General features: G+C 39.8%; 1 protein-coding gene across 6 annotated transcripts in view; it reads left to right on the top strand.

Moving 5' to 3' along the window:
• blvra (biliverdin reductase A) overlaps positions 1–22,177 on the top strand; it is a 50,972-nt gene extending 28,795 nt beyond the window's left edge. For 5 of the 6 annotated variants that reach the window (XM_072575673.1, XM_072575674.1, XM_072575675.1 and 2 more), the window contains exons 3-7: positions 11,116–11,235; positions 16,436–16,533; positions 18,210–18,317; positions 19,834–20,005; positions 21,153–22,177. In XM_072575673.1, the coding sequence (XP_072431774.1) occupies positions 11,116–11,235; positions 16,436–16,533; positions 18,210–18,317; positions 19,834–20,005; positions 21,153–21,414 (760 nt within the window). In that variant the 3' untranslated portion in view covers positions 21,415–22,177. The remainder of the gene's footprint in view (positions 1–11,115; positions 11,236–16,435; positions 16,534–18,209; positions 18,318–19,833; positions 20,006–21,152) is intronic. The other variant, XM_072575676.1, reaches the window with a different exon arrangement.
• The last annotated feature ends 713 nt before the right edge of the window (positions 22,178–22,890 follow it).

Raw genomic sequence — 22,890 nt, 5'->3', positions numbered from 1 at the left:
ATTTCACATTCCGGATCATGTGTAAAATGAGGGAATATCAAATTCCTTTGAAATCAGGCAAACTGTATAATGGGCATCCATTTTGGTACTTTCCATTTTACATGAAATTCAAACATACCATGACTGCCTCCTTCACACATGAGAGCTTCTATTCTAACAATACTGTTACCCAAAATGTTCCAGCTTTTATGTAATTCATCATCACTTCCTAATCGTGTGCATTAAATTGATGTTGATTTCCTTCAAAATAACTAAAGAATTTAATAAACTGTCCTTGTAACTGTTACCCCAGTTGCACACTATTATATGACTGAATAAGCAAAGAAACTTATATTATTATAGCATATGACCTTGGAATGTCCCAAAACCGTTTATTATCAATGGATTCATTTTACAGTATATTTTCACTGTTTTGTTGGTAATGCAGTGGTCAATGTGCACGCAGCAAGGTTGAATGGCAACAGTAAGATAAAAGAGCATTTCATCTGTTTTGATGATAATGGTTGTGAGATAACTATTGGCTCGAACACTGAGAGAATGACCCTTATTCTAAACTCCCTTTGGTGAAAGCAATGACATAGTGGTTTCATCTCTAGACTAGTCATCCAGAGATCCAAGTAATATTCTGGAGATCTGATTTTGAATCCCACCATAATAGTTGATGTAAAATTTGGTTTAATTCCAGATTTCTTCTTTTAATGGAAAAGTCTAATGATGACCATGAAACTGTTGTTGATTGTTGGAAAAGCCCATGTAGTTCACTAATATCCTTCAGGCAAGGAAATCTATTATCTTTACCTAGTCTGACTTACACGTGATTCCATCCCCTCCGCAATGTGGTGGACTCTTAAATGCCCTTTGAAGTGGCCTAGTGAGCCACTAATTTGTATCAATTGCCAGAACGTTTCAACTGCTTCCACAACAACCTTCCCTCCATCATAAATTCAGAAGTCGGGATGCTCACAGTGTTCAGCACCATTTGTGACTCCTCAGTTACTGAAACAGTCCATACCCAAATGCAGCAAGACCTGGAAAATATTCAGGCTTGTATTGAACCGTGGCAAGTAATATTTGCGCCTCACAAATGCTGGGCAATGGCTACCTCGATCAAGAGAGAATCTAACCATCATTCCTTGACATTCAATGGTGTTACCACTCCCCATTTTGAACACATCATGGGGTTACCATTGATCAATAACTGAACTAGACGAACCACATGTATAAGAGGAGCAGGAGAATCGACGTTTCGAGCATAAGCCCTTCTTCCTGAAACGTCGATTCTCCTGCTCCTCGGATGCTGCCTGGCCTGCTGTGTTTTTCCAGCACCACATTTTTCAACTCTGGTACTCCAGCATCTGCAGTCCTCACTTCCTCCTAGCCATACGTATAAGATGACTACAAGACGAGGTCAGAGGCTTGGAATCCTGCAGTGAACAGCTCACTTTCTACCTCCCCAAAGTCTGTTCACCCCCTGCAAGGCACAGGTCAGAGTATGATGGAATACTCCCCACTAGTTAGGATGAATGCAGCTCCAATAACATTCAAGAAGCTTGATATATCTAGCTTCTAACAGCTTGTTTGATTGGCATCACATCCACAAATATCCACTCCCACTACCACCAATGCTCAGTAGCAGCAGTGTGTACCATTTACAAATGCATCATAGAAATTCATCAAGGCTCCTTAGGCAGCACTTCCAATCTCATGACCACTACCATCTGGGTATACACGGAAAAGCAGCAGATACATGGGAGCACCACCATCTGCATGTTCGCTGCCAAGTCACTCACCACCCACCATTTCCATTCCTTCAGTGATATCAGGTCAAAAGTCTAGAATTTCCTTTCTTGTGAGTCTACAGATAGAACATCGATTGGACAAGGTTCTGAAGGTTCAAGTAGGGAGCTTATTATTATTACCTTCTGAAGGGCAACCAGGAATGGGCAATAAATGCTGGTCAGCCAGCAACACCCATGTACCATGAGTGAATGTTTAATAACTTCAATACTGTTCTGTGCCCTATGATCTTTTGCACCCATCTAAAGAAGCAGTTGTGGTCTTACTTTAATAATTCGTCATAGAAAACAGAACTACCTTAGTATTGCATCGCAACTGCTCAGAAGCTGGAATGAGGTCTAATCTGACAATGTCTAACTGAATTGAGAGGGCTATCAATGATCTGTTAATTACACAAGGATAAAGTGTTGCCACGGATATTAACTTTGCCTTGTTCTTTCTGTACATTCTTTTGAGATAGTGGTGTAACAGTCTGGAATACTGTCCATTGTGAGACAAGGTTCTACTGATACTATGCATTAAATGTTCTTCCTCTCTGTCCCACTGTATCCTCAGAAATGCAGCACTTACAGAAACCTGACTTACTGTAACAGATCAGTAGCAACTGAAAGAAATAGTCACCATAGTGAGTAAAAGTTGTTGCAGATTCATTAAGATATAACCATGGAATTCCCATAGTGTGGAAATAGGCCATTTAGCCCAACAAGTCCACATCGACCCTCTGAAGAGCATCCCACCCAGATTCATCCCCCTACAATATAAGCTTGCATTTCCTGTGGCTAATACACCTTATCTAAGCATCCCTGAACACTGTGGGCAATTTAGCGTGGCCAATCCACATAACCTGCACATCTTTGGACTGTGGGAGGAAACCGGACCACCCAGCAGCAACTCTTTCAGACACTGGGAGAACGTGCAAACTCCACAAAGACAGTCGCCCAAGCGTGGAATCGAACCCCGGCCCCTTACTCTGTGAGACAGCAGTGCTAACCACTGAGCCACCATGCCGCCATGAGATATATACAATAGTGCCTGCAAATTGCAAACCATTCACAATAAATTACAATATTGAATTGCACATAATGACAAAACCACCCACTATACGTAAGCATTTTGTGGAATTATATTTTGAATTAATAATGTAAATTTATATGTTATATTTTTGATGATTGCAAATCACCAGATATATGGGAAAGCTTATACTTAATTTGGTTTCAACTATTCCATTCAGTTGGAAAAACATGCATACACAAAAAGTGTGGCACTAGAAAAACACAGCAGGTCAGGCAGCATCCGAAGAGCAGGAGAGTCGATGTTTCGGGCAATAAGCTCTTCATCAGGAATGTCATACTGCTAAGATCAATGAATTAACATGAGTATTCCATTAATAAGTACATAATTGATTTACAAAGAGAAGTGATGCTTTTATGAGCTATAATTTTACACCATAGAAATTTCCAAACAGTCTCTGAACAAACTTTGTAAATAGTTAATGATGTTATATCCAAAATCTTGTATGTGGGTTTACTAAAAGTTCATGTAACTACATCAGAGATGCCGTTCCATAGGACTTTGAGGCACACTTTAATTATAAGATCTATGTAAATTACAATTATATACTGAGTTTGACAGAAGTAATCTCAAATTTACTAATATTGCTTCCAAAAAAAATGTTTCCCTGGATTTACATAATTTATTAAGTTCATCACAACAAAAGAAATAATACTTTCCTAAAAGCAATGATTTTCAGTCAGTCTATTTTAGAACACCATTTTGCAACACTGATTAGCTGGGCACAGGTCCCTTGTTCTGTTTTTGTTTGCCTGAAGTTGCTCTTCTATCTTCAATTTTCCTTTCTGTGCATCAACCCACTAAAACCCAAGCCTTAGGAACCCTGACAAGCAAGGTCAAACTCCAATTGGCTTATTAGATGCATAAACAGAACACAGACTGTTTATAGTTAAACTTGGATTAGCTAAATAAATGTGCCCAATTCCTGATTTATTTCTTAAAACAAATGGTCATCTTACTGATATTGGGTCCTCCTGTCTATTGGTTTATTCTTTAACAATCCCTTTGGATGATCTCCCGTTTTGTAATAGGTTAGTTTCCCAACTCCAAGATCTTTAGTGAGATAATGTAGCACCAATGAGTTATTAGTGTGTCTGCTTACAGTATGCAGCATTGCCACTTGGTGATTAGCTATCTTCCTAAATATGCCAAATGATACATCTAAGAAGATCAAAATAATTAGAAGCGTACAAAACACAATATAGAGCCTAATTCCACTATTATGTATATACTTATATGTATATATACTCATAGATACATATATCTGTTGGCCTGTTACTTACTTTATTACAAAACTAAAATATGTTAATACCAAGCTTGTCTTTGAGTAAGAATGTTACTTCATAACATTTTCACAATAGTTAGCCTAAGTTTACATCAGTCAGAGCCATGAAACAGCAAAAAGAAACTTACTTTCGACCTGGACTATATAGCTTTTATCCTTACAGACTTATTTATAATATGATTTAATTCCTCACTTGCTTGATCAAGTCAAAATTATTAATTCTTGAAAAATTATTCAATACTATATTTCTAAAACACCATTGTGTTACAGCAGCAATAGATTTCACAGGAAGAATCCGATAGGAAACAGGCATTGTACAAAGCTCATTAAGCCAAGGTGTATAAGACAGTGATTTAAATTGTATCCAAAAATGCCGGAAATGCTCCATATTTCAGATAAAAACATTTCAGGTTGATTATCTTTCCTCAGAACTAGAAACAATTAGAGATGTAATAGGCTTTACACAAGTAATGGCAGAGGAAAAAAGCTGAAGTGAGGAAAGAATAAATGGAAGGTCTGCAACTAAGAAGAAGGCAGGAAGGATTAACTGACCAAAGGGAGGATGGTGCAAAACAAAAATGCCTGGTAATGGGACAAGTAATTAAAGAAATTATGACTCTAAAGCAAGTGTCAGTGACTCACATTCTTAACATCTTTATCCTTGGCCTCTAACACTAACCTACTTTTGTTTCTAATGAACCCATTACTTAGAACATAGAAGTACAGCACTGAAACAGGCCCTTCGGTGCACGATGTTGTGCCAAACATGACACCAAATTAAACTAATTCCTTCTGCCTGCCCTTGGTCCATTTCCCTCCATTCCTTGCATATTCATGTGTTTATCTAAAAGTCTCATAAACACTCCTATTGCATCTTTCTCCATCACCACCACTAGCAGTGCGTTTCAGACTCTTCCCACTCTTTGTATAAAAAAACTTGCCCCTCAAATCTCCTTTAAACTTTCCCCTCCCACCTTAAATGCATGCCCCTTAGAACTAGACATTTCAACTATGGGAAAAAGATTCTGACCATCAACCCAATCTCATCATTTTATAGATTTCTATCACTCTAGAGAAAACAGCCCAAGTTTTTCTAGCCTTTTGTTGTAGCTCTTACTTTCTAATCCAGGCGACATCCTGGTAAACCTCTTTTGCACCTTCTCCAAAGCCCACATCCTGTAATGTGGCAACCAGAATTGAATAAAATACAAGCCTAACCAAAGTCTTATAAAGCTGCAACAAGACATTCTGACTCTTATACTCAATTCCCCAAACAGTAAAGGCAAGCTTGCCATTTGCCTTCTTTATGACACTATCTACTTATTACACACCTGTAGAGCAGGTGGGACTTGAACATGGAATGCTTCCACTGTGACATGAGGGCCCTTCCTACTTCAGCTATTATTTAAATTCAACTTATTTTTCTAGCTAACCTGCACACCTCTGGAGCAAATGGGACTTGAACCCGGGCCTCACAGTCCAGAGGTAGGGATACTTAAAATGAGTCATAAGAGGGCTCTGGCCTCTGAGACTAAAGCACACATTTTTTAAAAAATGAGAAACACTTTTTAAATTAAGTACTTAACAGCCTTCTAGATTTGACAATTTCAAGCTATAGCCATCATTTTCAGAAAACACCTATTCACAGAATCATAGAATCCCGACCTTCCAAAAAGCATTCCGCCCATATCCACCCCCCTGTAACCCTGCATTTCCCATGGCTAATCCACCTAACCTACACACCGCCCGGACACTATGGGCAATTTAACATAGCCAATTCACCTGATGTACACATTGTTGGACTGTGAGAGGACAGAGGGAGAATGTGCAAAATCCACACAGATAGTCACCTGAGGATGGAATCAAACCTGGATACCTGGAACTGTGAGGAAACAGTGCTAACCATTGAGTTACCATGCCGCCCCTTTTGGGAATAATCCTTTTATTACCACATTTAGTTTAATTTTTATTGTGCAATTTAACATTGTGCACATTCATGCAATTTTCTTGAGCATTTGCCTATTCATGTGTTAACCTTGCTAATGTCATCAAAACTCCATATTGCTACATTAGATATAAACTGTAAGTACTGAATGTACTTTTCTACATACCGTTCTTCTGTAATGTTTCATATTTTTACGTTAGAAGGGCACTCCTGGTGTAATTCCCTTTTAGGAGGGAACTTCCTTAAAGGAGTTGAACTGTTCCAACTCGCTCTCTACATAGTTTCATTAAAAGGCCTAATGCCATGAGTCTTCCTGAGCTCTTTCAAATAATGAGCAAATGTAGCCTACAAGCTGTTATCCTATAAGCCACAGACTCCGAATCAAGAAGAATGAATAAACAAATTTCGAACTGAAAGCAAAAGAGTGCAGACTTATCCAAGTTTACTCATCAGTGAAATAAACACTGCCCTGTGCTGATGAGAAAAGTAACAGCTACATGGGCTGGAAATGAAACTCATTAGTGAATCTGATTTCACTCCAGCTGTTTCAGACGTGTTTCTGACTTATTGCACCTCTGATAATGTAATTGTTTATGAGATGTGGAGAATGCTGGCAAGTTCAGCAACCATTGCTCTCGAACTGAGAGGCTATTTCAGACAGTAATTAGAAGTTGACCGTAGTGGGTGTAGACTCACAGGAAAGGATGACAATTTTCTTTCCCTAAAGTGAACCAGAAGGGACAATCACTGATAGCTTCATAGTTACCATTGCTGAGATGAGCTTTCACGTCAATGTTTTTTTCCTTTCTGTTAATTGAATTTAAATTTCACCAGCTACAATGCTGGGGATTTGAACCCATGTCCCAAAAAAGTGCATGAACATCTAAGTTACTAGCCCAATGATGTTACAGCTATGCCAGCATCATGTTATAACGTCCAAATTAGAATAAAATTGTCCAAAAATAGAATTCAGCTTCTTTTGCTTTAAAAATTGATTTTATTCCATTCATCTTTAGTCAGTCACTTGTTTATTCTAAGTTCCCTTCAAGCAGGCCTAGTGGAATAATTTGCTTTCATTTATGCAGTGGACTGCACATTGTGCAAGGCTCTTTTACGGCATTTGGAGAGAAGGACACAAGAACCTTAGGAAAGTGCCGCTTACTCCATCTTGTATCACTGTACAAATGTGACTAACCATGATCAAATAGATAATTAATTATTATGTTTATCCCAAATAATATAGAAAATCTTACTGTGGTTTTTGCATTCCATCATTAGTATGCATAAAGAACAGTCAGCGTTCACCAATCCTGTTAAAGTTTTGGTCATTTAACAAAGAGTAGACAAGAATCATGTAGTAGCTATTAATTTATCTCTATTTTCGTGCGTTTCATGTAGTGCCATATAATAGACTAATCAATTATAGATTCATAGATTCATACAGTGAATCTATGGCAGCATGGTGGCTCAGTGGTTAGCATTGCTGCCTCTCAGCACCAGGGTCCCAGGTTGGATTCCAGCCTCGGGCGACTGTCTGTGTGGAGTTTGCACATACTCCCCGTGTCTGCGTGGGTTTCCTCCGGGTGGTCTGGTTTCCTCCCACAGTCCAAAGATGTGCAGGTTAGGTGAATTGGCCATGCTAAATTGCCCATTGTTTTAGGTGCATTAGTCAGAGGGAAATGGGTCTGGGTGGGTTACTCTTCAGAGGGTTGGTGTGGACTGGTTGGGCCGAAGGGCCTGTTTCCATACTGTAGGGAATCTAATCAATAAAAAAAAGACCCTTCAGTCCATTGGGTCTGCACCAAGATAACTGCCACTAAAAGTTTAGGTCAGAGAATATGTGATAATTGGAGAAATAGCAGAATGGAAAGCTAGTTCGCTTCAAAACTGAGAATAGGAAGAATGGGTAGTTATTCAGAGTGGGAAAATCTAATGGATGATATTCTATGAGGATAAGTGCTGGAATAATTGTTCACAATTTATATTCATGATCTAGACTTCAAAACTAAAAACAGAATCTAGAAACTCTGTGGGAGTATATTCAATTTGGAGCAACAGATTGCAGAGGTATTAACGTTTGCATAGAATTGTAAAATTAATTCCATGATAGATAAATATAAGGTTATACACTCACCAACATTGAAATCAATTTGATGCAGATTTTCTCAGGATCTCTCTTTGTCATTTCATGCTTCTATCTATACTTCACACAATGACACCTTTGTCTCATCAACACACTCAAAAACATGGCATTTTATCCCATAATCTCACAATGAATAGTTGAGGCCCCAACACAGATGGTTTTGGGACACCACTAGTTACATCCTACCATTTAGACTACTGATTTCTACTCCCTGGATGGAATTATTCCCTTCCAAGAAGTGGCAAGGAATCTGGTGGAAGGGGTAAATAATCGGGTTGGAATCAGAAAGGTTCAAAGTTTGTGAGAAGATTTGTAGCTCGGGTGCTCGTTGTTGTGGTTCTGTTCGCCGAGCTGGGAATTTGTGTTGCAGACGTTTCGACTCCTGTCTAGATTACATCCTCAGTGCTTGGGAGCCTCCTGTGAAGCGCTTCTGTGATGTTTCCTCTGGCATTTATAGTGGTCACCAACGAGCCACGAAATGACACGACCAGCTATCCTTAGTAGCCACACACGCAACTGACAAGCAACATGAGTTCGACTGGGACAACACTACTATTATAGGACAAGCCAAACAGAGAACAGCCAGGGAATTCCTAGAGGCATGGCACTCATCCACAGATTCAATCAATAAGCACATCGACCTGGACCCAATATACCGACCACTGCAGCGGACAGCTCGAACTGACAACCGGAAGCGGCAGAAACAAACCAATATAAATGACGGAGGAAACATCACAGAAGCGCTTCACAGGAGGCTCCCAAGCACTGAGGATGTCACCTAGACTGGAGACGAAACATCTGCAACACAAATTCCCAGCTCGGCGAACAGAACCACAACAATCAGAAAGGTTCTCTGTACCATAGAAATTAACTTGTGGGCACAAAGGCCCAAGCTCGCCTTTTCTGACCAGCCATCAATGAAGGCCCTTAAGTGATCAATTAACAATGACTATACAGAGTGGGAGTCTTTTTCCCAGGGTAAAAATATCATTTACTAGGGGATGTAGGATTAATGTAAAAGGAGGTAGGGTTAAAGGAGATTGGAGAGGCAAAGTTTTTTTCATAAAGGGTGCTCAGTGTCTGGAATGCACTGCCACAGAAGCTGCTGGAGGTAGATACAATGCCAACATTTAAGAGGCATCTCGACAGAAACATTAATAGGCAGAAAATAAAGGGATACGCGTAGAGTCAAAAGGTTTTTAGTTTAGAAAGGCACCATGTGTCTTGGGCATGTTGTCTTAACAATTGTGATAACCTTGCCAAAGGCCTTGTTCTTATGCTTTCTGTTTTTTTGGTTCCTGGCAGGTGAAATAATGGCAGACATTCTGATGCATAAATTTGGAATATTGTATTCAGTTCTAGGCACCTTACTTAAGGAAGGATGCTAAAGCCCTGGAGAGAGTTCAAAGAAGGTGTACTAGAATAATACCAGGAAGTAAGGATATTAGGTACACGAAAAGATCAGAGAGATTGGGCTTATTCTCCTTGGAGCAGTGAAGATTAAGAATTTTGAAAGGGTAAAATACAATATTCTCTTTCCACTATGTTTGTCCCTATATCAGTAACTAAGAGTCACAATTTCAAGATTGTCAGCGAGAGAGCTAGGAGTGAGATGAAGAAAAACTGCTTTACTCAGCGTTGTTTCAAAAGAGAATTGGATATTAATTTAAAAGTGATGAAGTTCGAGGACTATGGAGATAGTGCTGGAGAGCAGGACTAGTTGGTAGCTATTTCGTGAACCAGTACAGACATAATGGATCGAATGGTCTCCTATAGTGTAAACGTCTGTGATTCCATAAAATGGAGTGGCCTATCTGCTGGGTCTGAGGGGAAGGCCTCAATCTTCTCCAGTCTGGATATGATCAGAAGTGGATAGGACTTGAGTTTGTATGCTGAAAACCACTCCCTGCCCTTGCTTACAACTTCCCTGATACCCCTCATCTATGCTGCCACCCGCAATTATTCTCCTGCAAAGTCACCTACGTTGTTTGCTGCTCCTGAGCTTTGGTGGTGTTGTATAGCCAGCAGCATTAGCCTCTGAGGTGGCCTCTGTTTGGCCAGCTGCTTCAAGTAGGGTGAGAAGTTGCTTTTTCAGGAAATGAAAAAACAAACAGGCAGGAGGCTGGAAGAACATAGCAAGCCAGGCACGGCAGCACGGTGGCACAGTGGTTAGCACTGCTGCCTCACAGCGCCAGAGACCCGGGTTCAATTCCCGCCTCAGGCGACTGACTGTGTGGAGTTTGCACGTTCTCCCCGTGTCTGCGTGGGTTTCCTCCGGGTGCTCCGGTTTCCTCCCACAGTCCAAAGATGTGCAGGTCAGGTGAATTGGCCATGCTAAATTGCCCGTAGTGTTAGGTAAGGGGTAGATGTAGATGTAGATGTAGGGATATGGGTGGGTTACGCTTCGGCGGGGCGGTGTGGACTTGTTGGGCCGAAGGGCCTGTTTCCACACTGTAAGTAATCTAATCTAATCCAGGCAGCTTCAGAAGGTGGAAAAGTCAACATTTCAGGTGTATCCGTTCTTCAGGCCTGGGGATGGGTGTAGGGGGAGCTGCAGATAAAGTGGGTGGCAGGAGCAGGGGCAGGGTGGTGAAATGGGGATAGGTGAAGACAGGTAGAGTGTGTGACCTGGTTGGTCAATGGGAGGAATGAATCCAGTTAATTGCAGGGAGCAGTGGAAGGGAGGGGGATGGGCTGGGAAGGGAGTCAGAGGATGAGAAGAGAGGTTATTTGAAATTGGAGAACTCAACATTGAGTCGCCTGGGCTGTTGGCAGCCTCCATCACTGAGCCATAAAGTCAGTGCAGTGTTGAAGCACTCTTTATTATGTTGATGTCTTAAATCTATTGCTGAGCTTATTTCTTCAAATTGGCAGGCGGACATTAGGCAACATAGAGCAAGTGAAACAGATTACACTGGAGGAAGCTCTACAGAGTGATGAAATACAAGCTGCCATCATCAGTTTGGAGAATCAGTTTCATGAGGATTACGTGAGGTATGATAAACAAAGCAGCCTTTAAACGTGCACAGCAGTTATAAGCCTAATCAGTTTTCTATGAATACAGGAAATGCATTGCATGTGATTCAATATCTGGAAGAGGAAGAAAAATCAATATTATACGTGCTTTTTTTCTTATCACAACTGACACAATTACCAAGGGCTTGGACAGAATTGTATTATATACTGAGATGGAGGGTCATGGTACAGGTCAAGTACTTCGATGCAGTCATTTCACAAACTAACAACCATTTTTCCCCAAAAATTTCTCAAGAGTTAAATAGTGGTGGAGTTGAGGGTGTGTGTTTCTTGGAACAACATCAGTAGAATTGAAGCATTGTCCATGAAAGAGGCTCCATCCTGAATCCCTGGGTCATTTGCATGGTTGCAGTGAACTGGCCTCAGGTAGCCAGTTGAAACATTAGAGGAATACTGTGATATTCTTAAGGCCAAATATGGTCAAGTAAGTCCTGTCATTCATTTATTCTGCTTCCAAACACCAGAGGCCTTTTTTAAAAAAACCTAGATAGGAATGATATCCTTGCTGCTACTTTAGGTGTAAGATTTGCTGAGGCCTCAGGAGGTGTAAAAGGCAGAGGTCCTCCACTGGCTGTTCTGGAATGCTCCGAGGTGATACATCCACAATTCCTTCACTAGATTATAAAAAGTCATATGAATTTGGGTGTGTTCATGTTAGGCTGCTAGCCCAGCAAGCCCCCTCTCTCTCAGAAATGTTCAGCTTTACACCTTGTATCCTCATTGCTTATATTTTACTCTCTGTCATTTCCAATGAACTATGTTGTATTATCATTCACTGTTTCCATCTTAAATTTCCAATTCTGGCATGTTAATTTTTATCTCAAGTTATTGTTTCATTTTCTGGTATTTTGCTAATAAAATATCGAAAAGCATATAGGATGTAGTTTTGAGAATTAACCAAATGATGGATGCGATCACCTGGGAATTAATATTTACATGATGCATAATGGAGGTAAGAATGTCTGGATCTCCTGTTCAATGGTGATAGTATTGCATTTCCACAAAGTTGGCACTAGGCATAGGAGTTTAATATAGGCTAGGGGGTGAAACTGGGCCAAAACTTCTGACCAGGCTTGGAAACCCTACTTCCAAGCCTGATTGGACTTGTCTTTTGATCTGTTCTGCCTTTGAACTTCCTGCACAAGAGCCTTTTGTTAGAAAACAGCATATCCAGCAATGAGTGGATTACTGTGGAAACTGTGTGTCCCCTTTTCCAGTAGTAAATGCCATATCTATAGTTTGTAGATCCAGTAGCCCTTTTATTAGTTACTGTGAAAAGGTAAATGGAGTTGGATGGAAGATGGGGAGGGAGAAAAGTTTGGGTGTGGGGTGGCAGGTGGATGAGGGTTTAAGGTGTCAGATGGTAGGGGCATCAGGTATCTGAGGGGATAAGGTGGTAGCTTGGTGGAAAATTAGGAAGTCAGGTAAGTGGATGAGCGCTTATGGTAGACCAAGAAGTCAGGTTGGGTAGGGCTGAGTCAGATCCTGCACGGTTTGGTTGGTGCAAGGTCAGAAGTGGGGATGTTTGCTAATGATTTTTGGACAATATTCAGCATTATTTGTCACTCCTCAGATACTACGTAATACATGTTCATATGCAGCGAGACCTGAACAACATCTCCAGGCTTGGGCCAATAAGTGCCAGACAACAGCCAACTCTGACAACAGGGAATCTATACATTAATGTTCAATGATATTACCATTACTGAATCCATCAATATCAGCATTCTGGGGATTACTATTGACCAGTAATCTGGAATTGCTATATAAATACAATGGCTTGAAGAACAGGTCAAAGGTTGCGAATTCTGCTGTAGGTAAGTCACATGTCTCCCCAAAGGAGTGTGATGAAAGACTCCTCACTTGCCTGGGTCAGCGCAGCTCCAACAACACTCAAGAAGCTTAACACTATTCACAAAGAACCATCTTGCTTGATTGACATCCATTCACCATCTTCAACCTTCACATCCTTCACCACTGATGCACCATGGCATCAGTTTGCATCATCAAAAGATGCATTGCACTAACTTACCCAAGGTACCTCTTACAGCACTTTCCTAAGCTGTGATTTCTACCATCTTGAGGGACAAGGGATATGGCAACATCACCACCTGAAAGTATCCTGTTCACCCATACACCATCCTTCCTTGGAACTGTATACCTGTTCATTCATAGTTGCTAAATCAAAATACTGGAACTACCTTCTAAACAGTATTGCGGGCATACCTACAACCCAAGGTTTGCAACAGTTCAAGAAATCAATCTCATCACCTTCTCCATGACAAGTACATTTGGGCAATAAATGCTGGCCTAGGCAGTAATTCCTGCCTCCTCCAGAACGTATAAAAGATCATTCATTGGCGATTACTCTCTAATGAATATGATTGTGCATCTAGGAATTTTCATGTCACTGATCATGGTTTGTGTGGGTCCTTGCATGACTAATAATCTTGATTCTACTGCCACATCTCCAACCACACATTTGGCAGTTGTTTCCGGGAGGTGCAAGTGGTCCCTGTCTTCGAGATCATTGGCATTCCATTCCTCTTTTTGTACTGCATCTTCCTGACTACTGTTCTCAAAGAATTGTGTCCCTTCATATAAGAGTTTTCTCCAAGTCAATTTCTTCTAAATGAGGATCTCCCATGCACTAACATCTATGTCATGTGTCTTGAGGGAAGCCTTCATGGTGTCTTTGAAATGCTTCTTTTGTCCTCCTAATGTTGGAGTGCCTTCCTTGAGCTGGGCGAGGAAGATTTGCTTTGGTAGTTGGAACTCAGGGATTCTAGGTACATGGCTGGTCCAAAGCAGTTTGTTTTGCATGATAATGGCCTCAATGCTGGTACTGTTAGTTGCTTCAAGGGTAGTGATGTTAGTATGTCTGTCCTGATGCAGAGAATCGATCTCAAGCAACACTGTTAGAACTTCTCAAAGGTCTTGAGGTGGCATTTATACTTAGTCCATGTTTTTGAGCCATATAGGAGAGTAAAAAGCACAACTATGTTATACACAAGGATTTTGGTATCAGCACTAATTTCACAGTCATCAGGACAGTCATCTTTTGGTGTCCAAAAGTGGTACTTGCAGGATTTAATGCGCTATTGAATCTCCATATTGATGTCAACCTTATGTGAGAGCTAGCTTCCTGGATAAGGGAACTGTGCCACATTTGGGAGGGTTTTTCCATTGATATTAATGGAGAGATGGAATGGAATTTGACCTGGGACAAATTGGTAAAGGATTTGAGATTGAGGCTGAGGCTAATGCATTAGGATGTTTCCACAAAGGCTTTAAGTGAGGCTTGAAGATTCTCTTCTGCAGAAGCAAAGATGACATTGTCATCCACATTCTGAAGTTCCACAAGAGAGGACAGTATCACTTATTACAGATCGTTCAGCTATAACACGCATTTCATCAGTGCGAATTGGCTGTAACCCAATTGACGAATTCTGGACATTGTTTGGATAACGTAAACTTTCTACTGAACGGGTATAGTGATTATTTGTTAGCGATCTTCTACAGTACGATTTTCTATAGCAGTTTTCCTTGGAGTGATTTTCTATAGCGCGACATTGCAGAGGAACATAACTGTCACGTTATAGCCGAACAACCCGTTCTTTGGTTTCAATCAGTTGAAGTTGAAATGTTTTCTATCCATCTTGTAGACAATGTCCACACCACTGGGTAGCTTGTTTGTGACAAGATGAAGAGGAGTGGCAGTGAAGATGGGAGTGATGACATCCCTGTTTTGACCTCATAGGATTCTGTCATTATTACTGTCAGAAGGACCACTGTCAACAACTTGTTGTGGAGGGGACAGAGGATGTTGGTGAATTTCACTGGACAGCCAGCCTTTGAAAGGATCTTCCATAGCACTTCATGATTAACTAAGTCAAAACTCTTTGTCAGGTCAATAAATGTCATGGAGAGCTGTTTGTGGTGTTCCTGGCATTTCTTTTGGAGTTACTAAGCAGTGAAAATTATGTTCAAAGTTCCACTGTTTGGTCAGAAGCCACACAGACATTCAGGAAATCCTTCCTGAGAAGGTGCCTAGCAAGGATTTGGCTGGTAATATTCCTGGTGATGGAGAATTGAAAGATTCTTCAGTAGTTCCCACAGACCACTTTGACTCCTTCCTTGAAGAAGGTGGCAATGACAGCATCCGTGAGATTGATAGCAATTTCCTTCGTTGTCCCAGATTTTCAAGGACAGTTGATAGAGATGATGGGTAAGTTCTGCTCCTCAACATTTGCAAGTTTCTGTGGAATCCTGTCTATTTCTGCAGCTTTTCCCTTCTTCATGTGTCTAATGGAGGCTTCGACTTCTGTCACATTGGGTGGGAGTCCAAGATCATACTTGATGAGGAGTTGAGGAATTTTGTCAGTCTGAGGGCTGTTCAGTCATGAAGAAAGCTGCTGAAACACTCTCCTGTTCCTATTCCAAGGGTGAAATGACTGAGTCACACTCCATCACCTACAAGCCAATCTTAAGCTAGGGACTTCCAGATCCATGTCCCTGTCACCTCTCACCAATCACTACAGGGTGGGTGGGTGTGTATGGGTAGTGGTGGTGGCGGCGGTGGTGGGGAGGGGAGGTGAGGCGTAATTTTTCTTATGGACACCTAGGATATCTTTTCACATGGGAATGCAATTGCACATCAATAGGCACACGATCCTTGACAGAAAGTAGATCCAGTTCCAGTAGCAAAGGAAACCTCGATGACTGGGGAGCTCCCTACTGTTGCAGACTTCATCCACTGGCTCACTGCTTTGTCTAGTTTCTCCCCCAACCTTACTGTCATAGGTGACCCTGTCAGGAGTTGAGAACTCCTGATGGTATTGTTCTCAGGATCAACGGAACACACAAGCCTTTTCAGCACAAGGTGGCATTCCATGGAAATGAAAAAGCATTACACTAGTGATTAAAGACAATCCAAGATTGCAAATGGCCCTTAGTTTCTCCCTTTGCCTATCATTTCTTCACACTGCTAAACACCTTCCAGTGGTAGCTCCATGTTCAATAGTCTTGATAAAATACATAGTGGAAATGGAGAGAATGTAATAATCAGATTTACAAAAAAGTGTATTTTCTGAGCTAGATTTGGTTTATTAATTTTGGATTTTGTTTTTGTGTATTCTATGTTTTGTTGATTAAAAAGAATGTTTCTGGAGGCAGGAAAGCATGTCTGTGTGGAATATCCGTTGGCACTCTCAGTGGCTGCGGCCCAAGAACTATGGGATCTTGCTGATATGAAAGGTAATTAGATCAAATAGTGGCAGTAAAACAAAATTGTTTACGACAATGACTGTATAAAGTGCTGAAAATGTGTCAGCTCCAATGATTGAGCACTTATAGTTTGAGATCTGAATCTGGGCCAATAATGGACCTGTGGTACCAATAGATGTTTAAAAATTTGATCTGGAAAATCTCTCAAATACTGGTCACATCTAATATTTGTTTTGGTAACATTTAAACAGTGGGTCAGGGAACAAATACTTTTTCTGTCTTTATTCCACTTTTGGAAGGACCTTTTAATTGATTTCAATATAAAATTTGAAACACTAAATAATATAAAGTTTATTTTTCAAAATTTAATGCCACTTTCAAGTCACTAACAGTTGTAAACACTAGCTCTGTGAATGTGAATTTCCAGAATACCATCACTATTCATACAAACTAATGGCATTTTTTTTGGTGTCAGCAACAACCATTGAACTCTAACTGATTATTCAAAAGTTAAATGAGTGAATACTGACAAATAATACATGAACAAGTGAAATTGTCTGCATTGCAGTTAAATGTGTCTTATTGAGACAATATCCTTATGTACTTTATTGTTAATTTGATGAATGTAGCTTTATTAAACTTAAGACCCAATGGGAAAAACTGTGTTAAAATTAAACTTAATTGTGTTTTATTTTCATTTGATAATATACAATTTAAATGTTGCTTTGTGGAATTCTCCAGTTGCTCATCTGGACTGAAACCTTCTGGTAACATCAATCCGCCTTCTAGAACAGAAGTGCCCTTAACAAGGCCGAATGTTTGAGTCTCTTTTCAAATTTATCTTTGAGATATCGACCGTGTTATCCCTCAAGTTCCCACAGGTACCCACATACAGCACCTCTAATCATTAGATCGCTTTTTGAAATGCTAAACTCAAATGACAGTGGCACTGAAAGTATTCAAAAATAGATTTAATTCTGGTTTTGAAAAGGAGTATTGAATTATTCTTTGCAGAATTCAAGTTAGCGCTTTACAATGCTGATGGGATTAACTTTCTGTAAGTTCTTGAATGTTAAAAGTTATAATAAATTACCAAAATTTGAAATTTTTATGGAGCCCATTTTTATATATAGCAATGTTTTGGCTTATGCCCGAAACGTTGAGTCTCCTGCTCCTCGGATGCTGCCTGAAGTGCTGTGCTTTTCCAGTACCACACTCTCGACTCTGATCTCCAGCATCTGCAGTCCTCACTTTCTCCCTGAAAGTGTAATTTGTCAGTCCTTTACTTACTATTTAGAAAACACAAAATATTATGACAAGCACACAGATACACTCAATGTGCTGATATTTATATTAATTCCAGTATGGGGACAAAAATGGAGGGACATGAGAAATGAAAGAATGTTTCCCTAAAACATAATTGAATCAGATACCTGCCTGATATCAAACCTGCGGAGAACCGAGACACACTTTGACTAATTATAAAATACTAAATTATTATAACATAACATTAAACCATCAGGAAAATGTAATGTATTGAACTGTCCTAGTAAATATAAAACAAATTTCACTTCCATGTTTCCATTTTTTTTATTTAAAAACTATCCTGTTCTGGAAATATAATTGCATTATTTTAATTGATACTTATAAACATATACATGTTGAATATATGATAACTATAATGTATTCTTTTCCCTGAAATGCAGGAAAAGTTCTACATGTGGAGCACATAGAATTACTGACAGAATCGTACAAGCAGTTGAAACAGCAAGTGAATGGAAAAGAGCTGATAGAGGGTTCCCTGCATTTCACAGGTAGTCATAATAACAAAATATCTGAAATGGAAATACAGAATGGAAATTCCACAATTGTCCTTGCTTATTATCTAATGGCTGATCTAGCATTTTTTTAGAGTGAGGGGCATAATTTCCCTATGCAATTGCAGCAAGACTTCCCTGCTCCTCTCACTATGAAAGCCAACATATCATTTACTTTCCTCACCATCTGTTGCACCTGCTTGCTTACAATTAACTGATTTATTGCTGAGGAAGTGCCATTTGACATGTAGCTTGGTAATTGGCTGGATTGTTTTTGTCCTACTTTTTGTGGACAGGACAAACCTGCATAATGTTCAATAATATTTGGGAGATGCTAATGTTATAGCTGTACTGGAACAACTTAGCCAAGGATACAGCTGAAATGTTGTTTTGTCCCATAGACTTTAATGTAACCGATGCACTAAGCTGAGTCTTGTTGTCACAGAGTGAATTAAATCGACTGAAGACTGGCATCCATGAGGTTAGGGACCTCACGAGACTGAACTGAAAACAACAAATGCTGGAGATCACAGCCAGTCAGACAGCATCCATGGAAAGAGAGCAAGCTAACGTTTCAATGCTATCTGACCCACAAGTTATCTCCAACATTTGTTGTTTTCAGTACAGATTCCAGCATCTGCAGTAATGTGCTCCTACCTCAGGAGACGGAGTTGGATTATTTACTGGGCACTTATGGCTGAAGATAGTTGCAATCCAAATGGATTGGGTGATGATTGGATGGTTAGAAATACTTCAACTTGTCTTTTGAACTCAGGTGCTAGCCTCCATGACTATTGAGGAAGGACACAGTTATGCCTACTTCTTTTAGTTGTTTATCTAACCCCCACTATCATTCACAAATGGGTGTGGCAGGACTGTAGAGCTTTGATCTGATCCATTAGCTGTCATATTGCTTCAATCCATCTATACTATGCCATTTCTGTTGTTCAGGAGGCGTGTCATCCAGTGTTGTATGATAGGAAAGCTCTCTATTTCACCAACATTTACATTATTGATACCTTCTCTACATAACACTGACAACTAGATAGTTGTCAACAGGTTAACTGTGCAGATTGTAGGTAATTTAATATTTGATAATAAAGCAAGATAACTTTAGATAAAATTGTTATTTTCACAAGGAGCATGTTATCGTGACATGTCAGACCTTAGGATTTAACTTATAGGGTCATAGAGATGTACAGCATGGAAACTGACCCTTCGGTCCAACCTGTCCATGCTGGCCAGATATCCCAACCCAATCTAGTCCCACCTGCCAGCACCGGGCCCATATCCCTCAAAACCCTTCCTATTCATATACTCATCCAAATGCCTCTTAAATGTTGCAATTGTACCAGCCTCCACCACTTCCTCTGGCAGCTCATTCCATACACGTACTACCCTCTGTGTGAAAAACTTGCCCCTTAGATCTCTTCTTTCCCCTCTCACCCTAAACTTGCCTATATCATTTTGCTGCAGCAAAGCTTGTGCAATATACACACCTATCATTTTCCAGGTGGACCTCTAGATAGACAACGCACTGGATTCCCTGCTTTTAGTGGAATATCACGTCTTTCGTGGCTTGTGGATCTCTTTGGGGAGCTCACGTTTAAATCTGCTACATTGGAAGAACAACAAAAGCAGCATTACTGGAAGATGACGGTACATTTCCTTACTAAAAGTAGCAGGTTAGTGATACAAAATTAGTGTCAGTATCAGTCTTCAATTCCACAAATTGTAGGGAGATGGTGAGCTGACCACCATTTTGAAAGGACTGAGGAGTCTTTTCACTTTGCTGAATATATAGCCAAAATGCAGTCTATTTGAACTCAGCACTAATTTCTAATGGCCTGTCTGAACTGGATTTCCCATTGTGGGAGTCAAACCCTTGTCCATTTGCTCTCCCAGTAAATGTTGGATCTGTCTGCTCACCGTTTTATAAGGACTGAGGAGTCTTCATGACCTTGCAAAAATCAGGCCTTTAAATTTCACTGCATTGCTAACTGTATGCCAGCATGTTCTGTGTAATCTATGGTGAGAATCAATAGAATAAACATTTTAGAAAAACAACAAAAATCTTGCAATGGGTTGTTCTTGAGACATAAATATTTTATTTTTGCCAAAGTACTTCGACAATTTGTTGCAGTATCTGGCAAACTCTCAAATTCAGGGCTAGCGTCAATATTCAGTCATCAGCCATGATCCTGTTGAATGGCAGAACAGACTCAAGGGGCTGAACAGCTTACCCTAGTTCCTGTTTCTTATGGTTTTATACAATCAATGACATTATTTTTTTCTCATCCTATCCCAGCAAGCTATCTGGTGAACCTTCAATTTACTTGCTGTATGGCAAATATTTATTTTCTTGGCCACGGAGACCAAAACTGCATGCAGTACTCCAGCTGTGGTGTCACCGGCCCTGAACAGTGGAAAACGTTCCTTCTCCTGTAGGCAACTCCCACTAATGTTTCTGCCTCTTGTTGCTTTAACTCCATCTGGACTGATGCCACATCTGGATGACCTCACCAATATTCTCTCTCACTATTGTACTGATCCCATCTTTTGCTACCAATGCAACTCCACCTCGCTTTCTGTTTTATTTGTCCTTCCTAAAGGTTAAATACCCTTTCAGTTCCCAATTTTGATCAATGATAATAGAGGTTGTTGATTTATCTATTTCCAAGAAACAAGTCTAAAGTAAGAAAGGATAAAAATCAGAGTGAGTGAATGACACTTGATGCCAAGACACCAAGATGTAACAGCATTAAGAAATGAGCTGTGTGATAATTTTACAATGTGTGGTTAAGTACCTGCTTTTTATTGATTCTATCTTAGACCCCTAGTGTGGACTGAGGAAAGAGGATCAGAGTTGAAACGCAAAAAAGAAATACATTTCCGGTTCAAATCAGATACCTTGGATCATTTTCCAGAAGCACCTAATAGCCATGTTGGAGTATTCATGCAAGACCTCAATTTGTTTGCCCAGAAACTAGCAGGCCAAACATGCACTGAACTCTCTGAAAAGAATCGCATCCTGCACTGTCTGGACCTGGCAGATAAGATAAGAATTTTCTGTGAGCAGATTCCACCAAGCTAACAATAATTGCACTTCCTCGGTATTCTGCAAATAAAATTATTGGCTTGATGGATTGTTGTTCAGAATTAACATGTAGGCATAGATTTTTAAGTTCTGATTAATAGGGTTGCCTGTTTTAGACGTCTTCACCACATATTAATAATAATTTACTGCTTAAAAATGTGTTGCTGAAAAAGCGCAGCAGGTCAGGCAGCATCAAAGAAACAGGAGAATCAATGTTTCAGGCATAAGCCTTTCTTCAGGAATCAATAATAATTACAAAAGATAATAGATACCCTGGTCTTAAGGGATTAGATAACTTCCAAGCAGTTGAATGGACATTTTGATCTGATTTCTCTGGATTGCTTTTTGTTTTGTTAACTTGTGTTGTTAATTGTTAAAATGTCAGATGACTGGAGCTAGGATTTTTGTTATTGTGTGCATAACTTTTGTACTAAGCAATAAACAGAGAAAGAGTTACAAGGATTCACACTGCAAAACATTTCTTTTCAGTCAGTATAAATCCACACACTTAACAATTGTGCATTGATATTACTTGATTTCTTCCACACAAACACATAGTTATTAGGCAGGCATGTTATTCTTCTAATCTGGTCATGAAAACTGTGTAACATGCATGCTGGGAGAATAATAATTGAAAGCTGAATTTTAACTTAAAGCAAAAGAATATTCCTCGCTGAATTTTGATAACATTTAAAGAGCTTCTCATCTTAATTTGTAGTCTCCACCATTTTGATTAAAATAGTCTTGAAGTTGCAACATACTTGATTCTTAACTGGTTTTCCTTGCTACAAGATAGTTGTTTTGTTTGTTTAAATGTTTTCAAATAATTGTGTCAACATGTTAAAGAGAAAAAGTGATTGCACTTCCAAAGTAATTATTTGGCTGTAAAGTGATATGCTCTGAGGAGACATAGTTGAGTATCAATTTTCTTACTGATCTTACCAACATGTCACTGCATTGCATTCATGACATGCTGTGGGTTCTTTCACTCTTCAAACATGATATCATCTTATTCTATCACCTAAGCTGACTGAGAAGGAAGAGTGCATTTCGCTAGCAAATTCCATGACCTCAAGATATCCCAAAAGTGTCTTACAGGTAATGTTGTAATTCCTGAAATTTAAGTCACTGCTGTAATGCAGGATACATGGAATTAATTTAACATAAGAACGGAGCTGGAGGATTGGCATTCCACCAAAACTAGATTTCTTGTTCATTCTTTTAATTGTATAAACAGTATATTTCATACTGAAGGAAATTTGAAAGAGTTCTCATATAGCCGGGATGAAAGATCAATTTCTTGGCCTGATCTTGGGAGGCAGAGGAAATGTGATGGACCCCACACACCTTGTCACATTGTTGGTCTAGATGTAGGTTTGCACGCTGAGCTGGAAGGTTCATTTTCAGATGTTTTGTCACCATGCTAGATATCATCATCAGTGAGCCTCTGGATGAAGCACTGGTGGTATGGCC

Source organism: Chiloscyllium punctatum, chromosome 8 (assembly GCF_047496795.1).
Source record: "Chiloscyllium punctatum isolate Juve2018m chromosome 8, sChiPun1.3, whole genome shotgun sequence".
Taxonomy (NCBI): domain Eukaryota; kingdom Metazoa; phylum Chordata; class Chondrichthyes; order Orectolobiformes; family Hemiscylliidae; genus Chiloscyllium; species Chiloscyllium punctatum.
The sequence above is the reverse complement of the archived record's forward strand: the minus strand, read 5'-3'. Positions and strand labels throughout refer to the sequence as shown.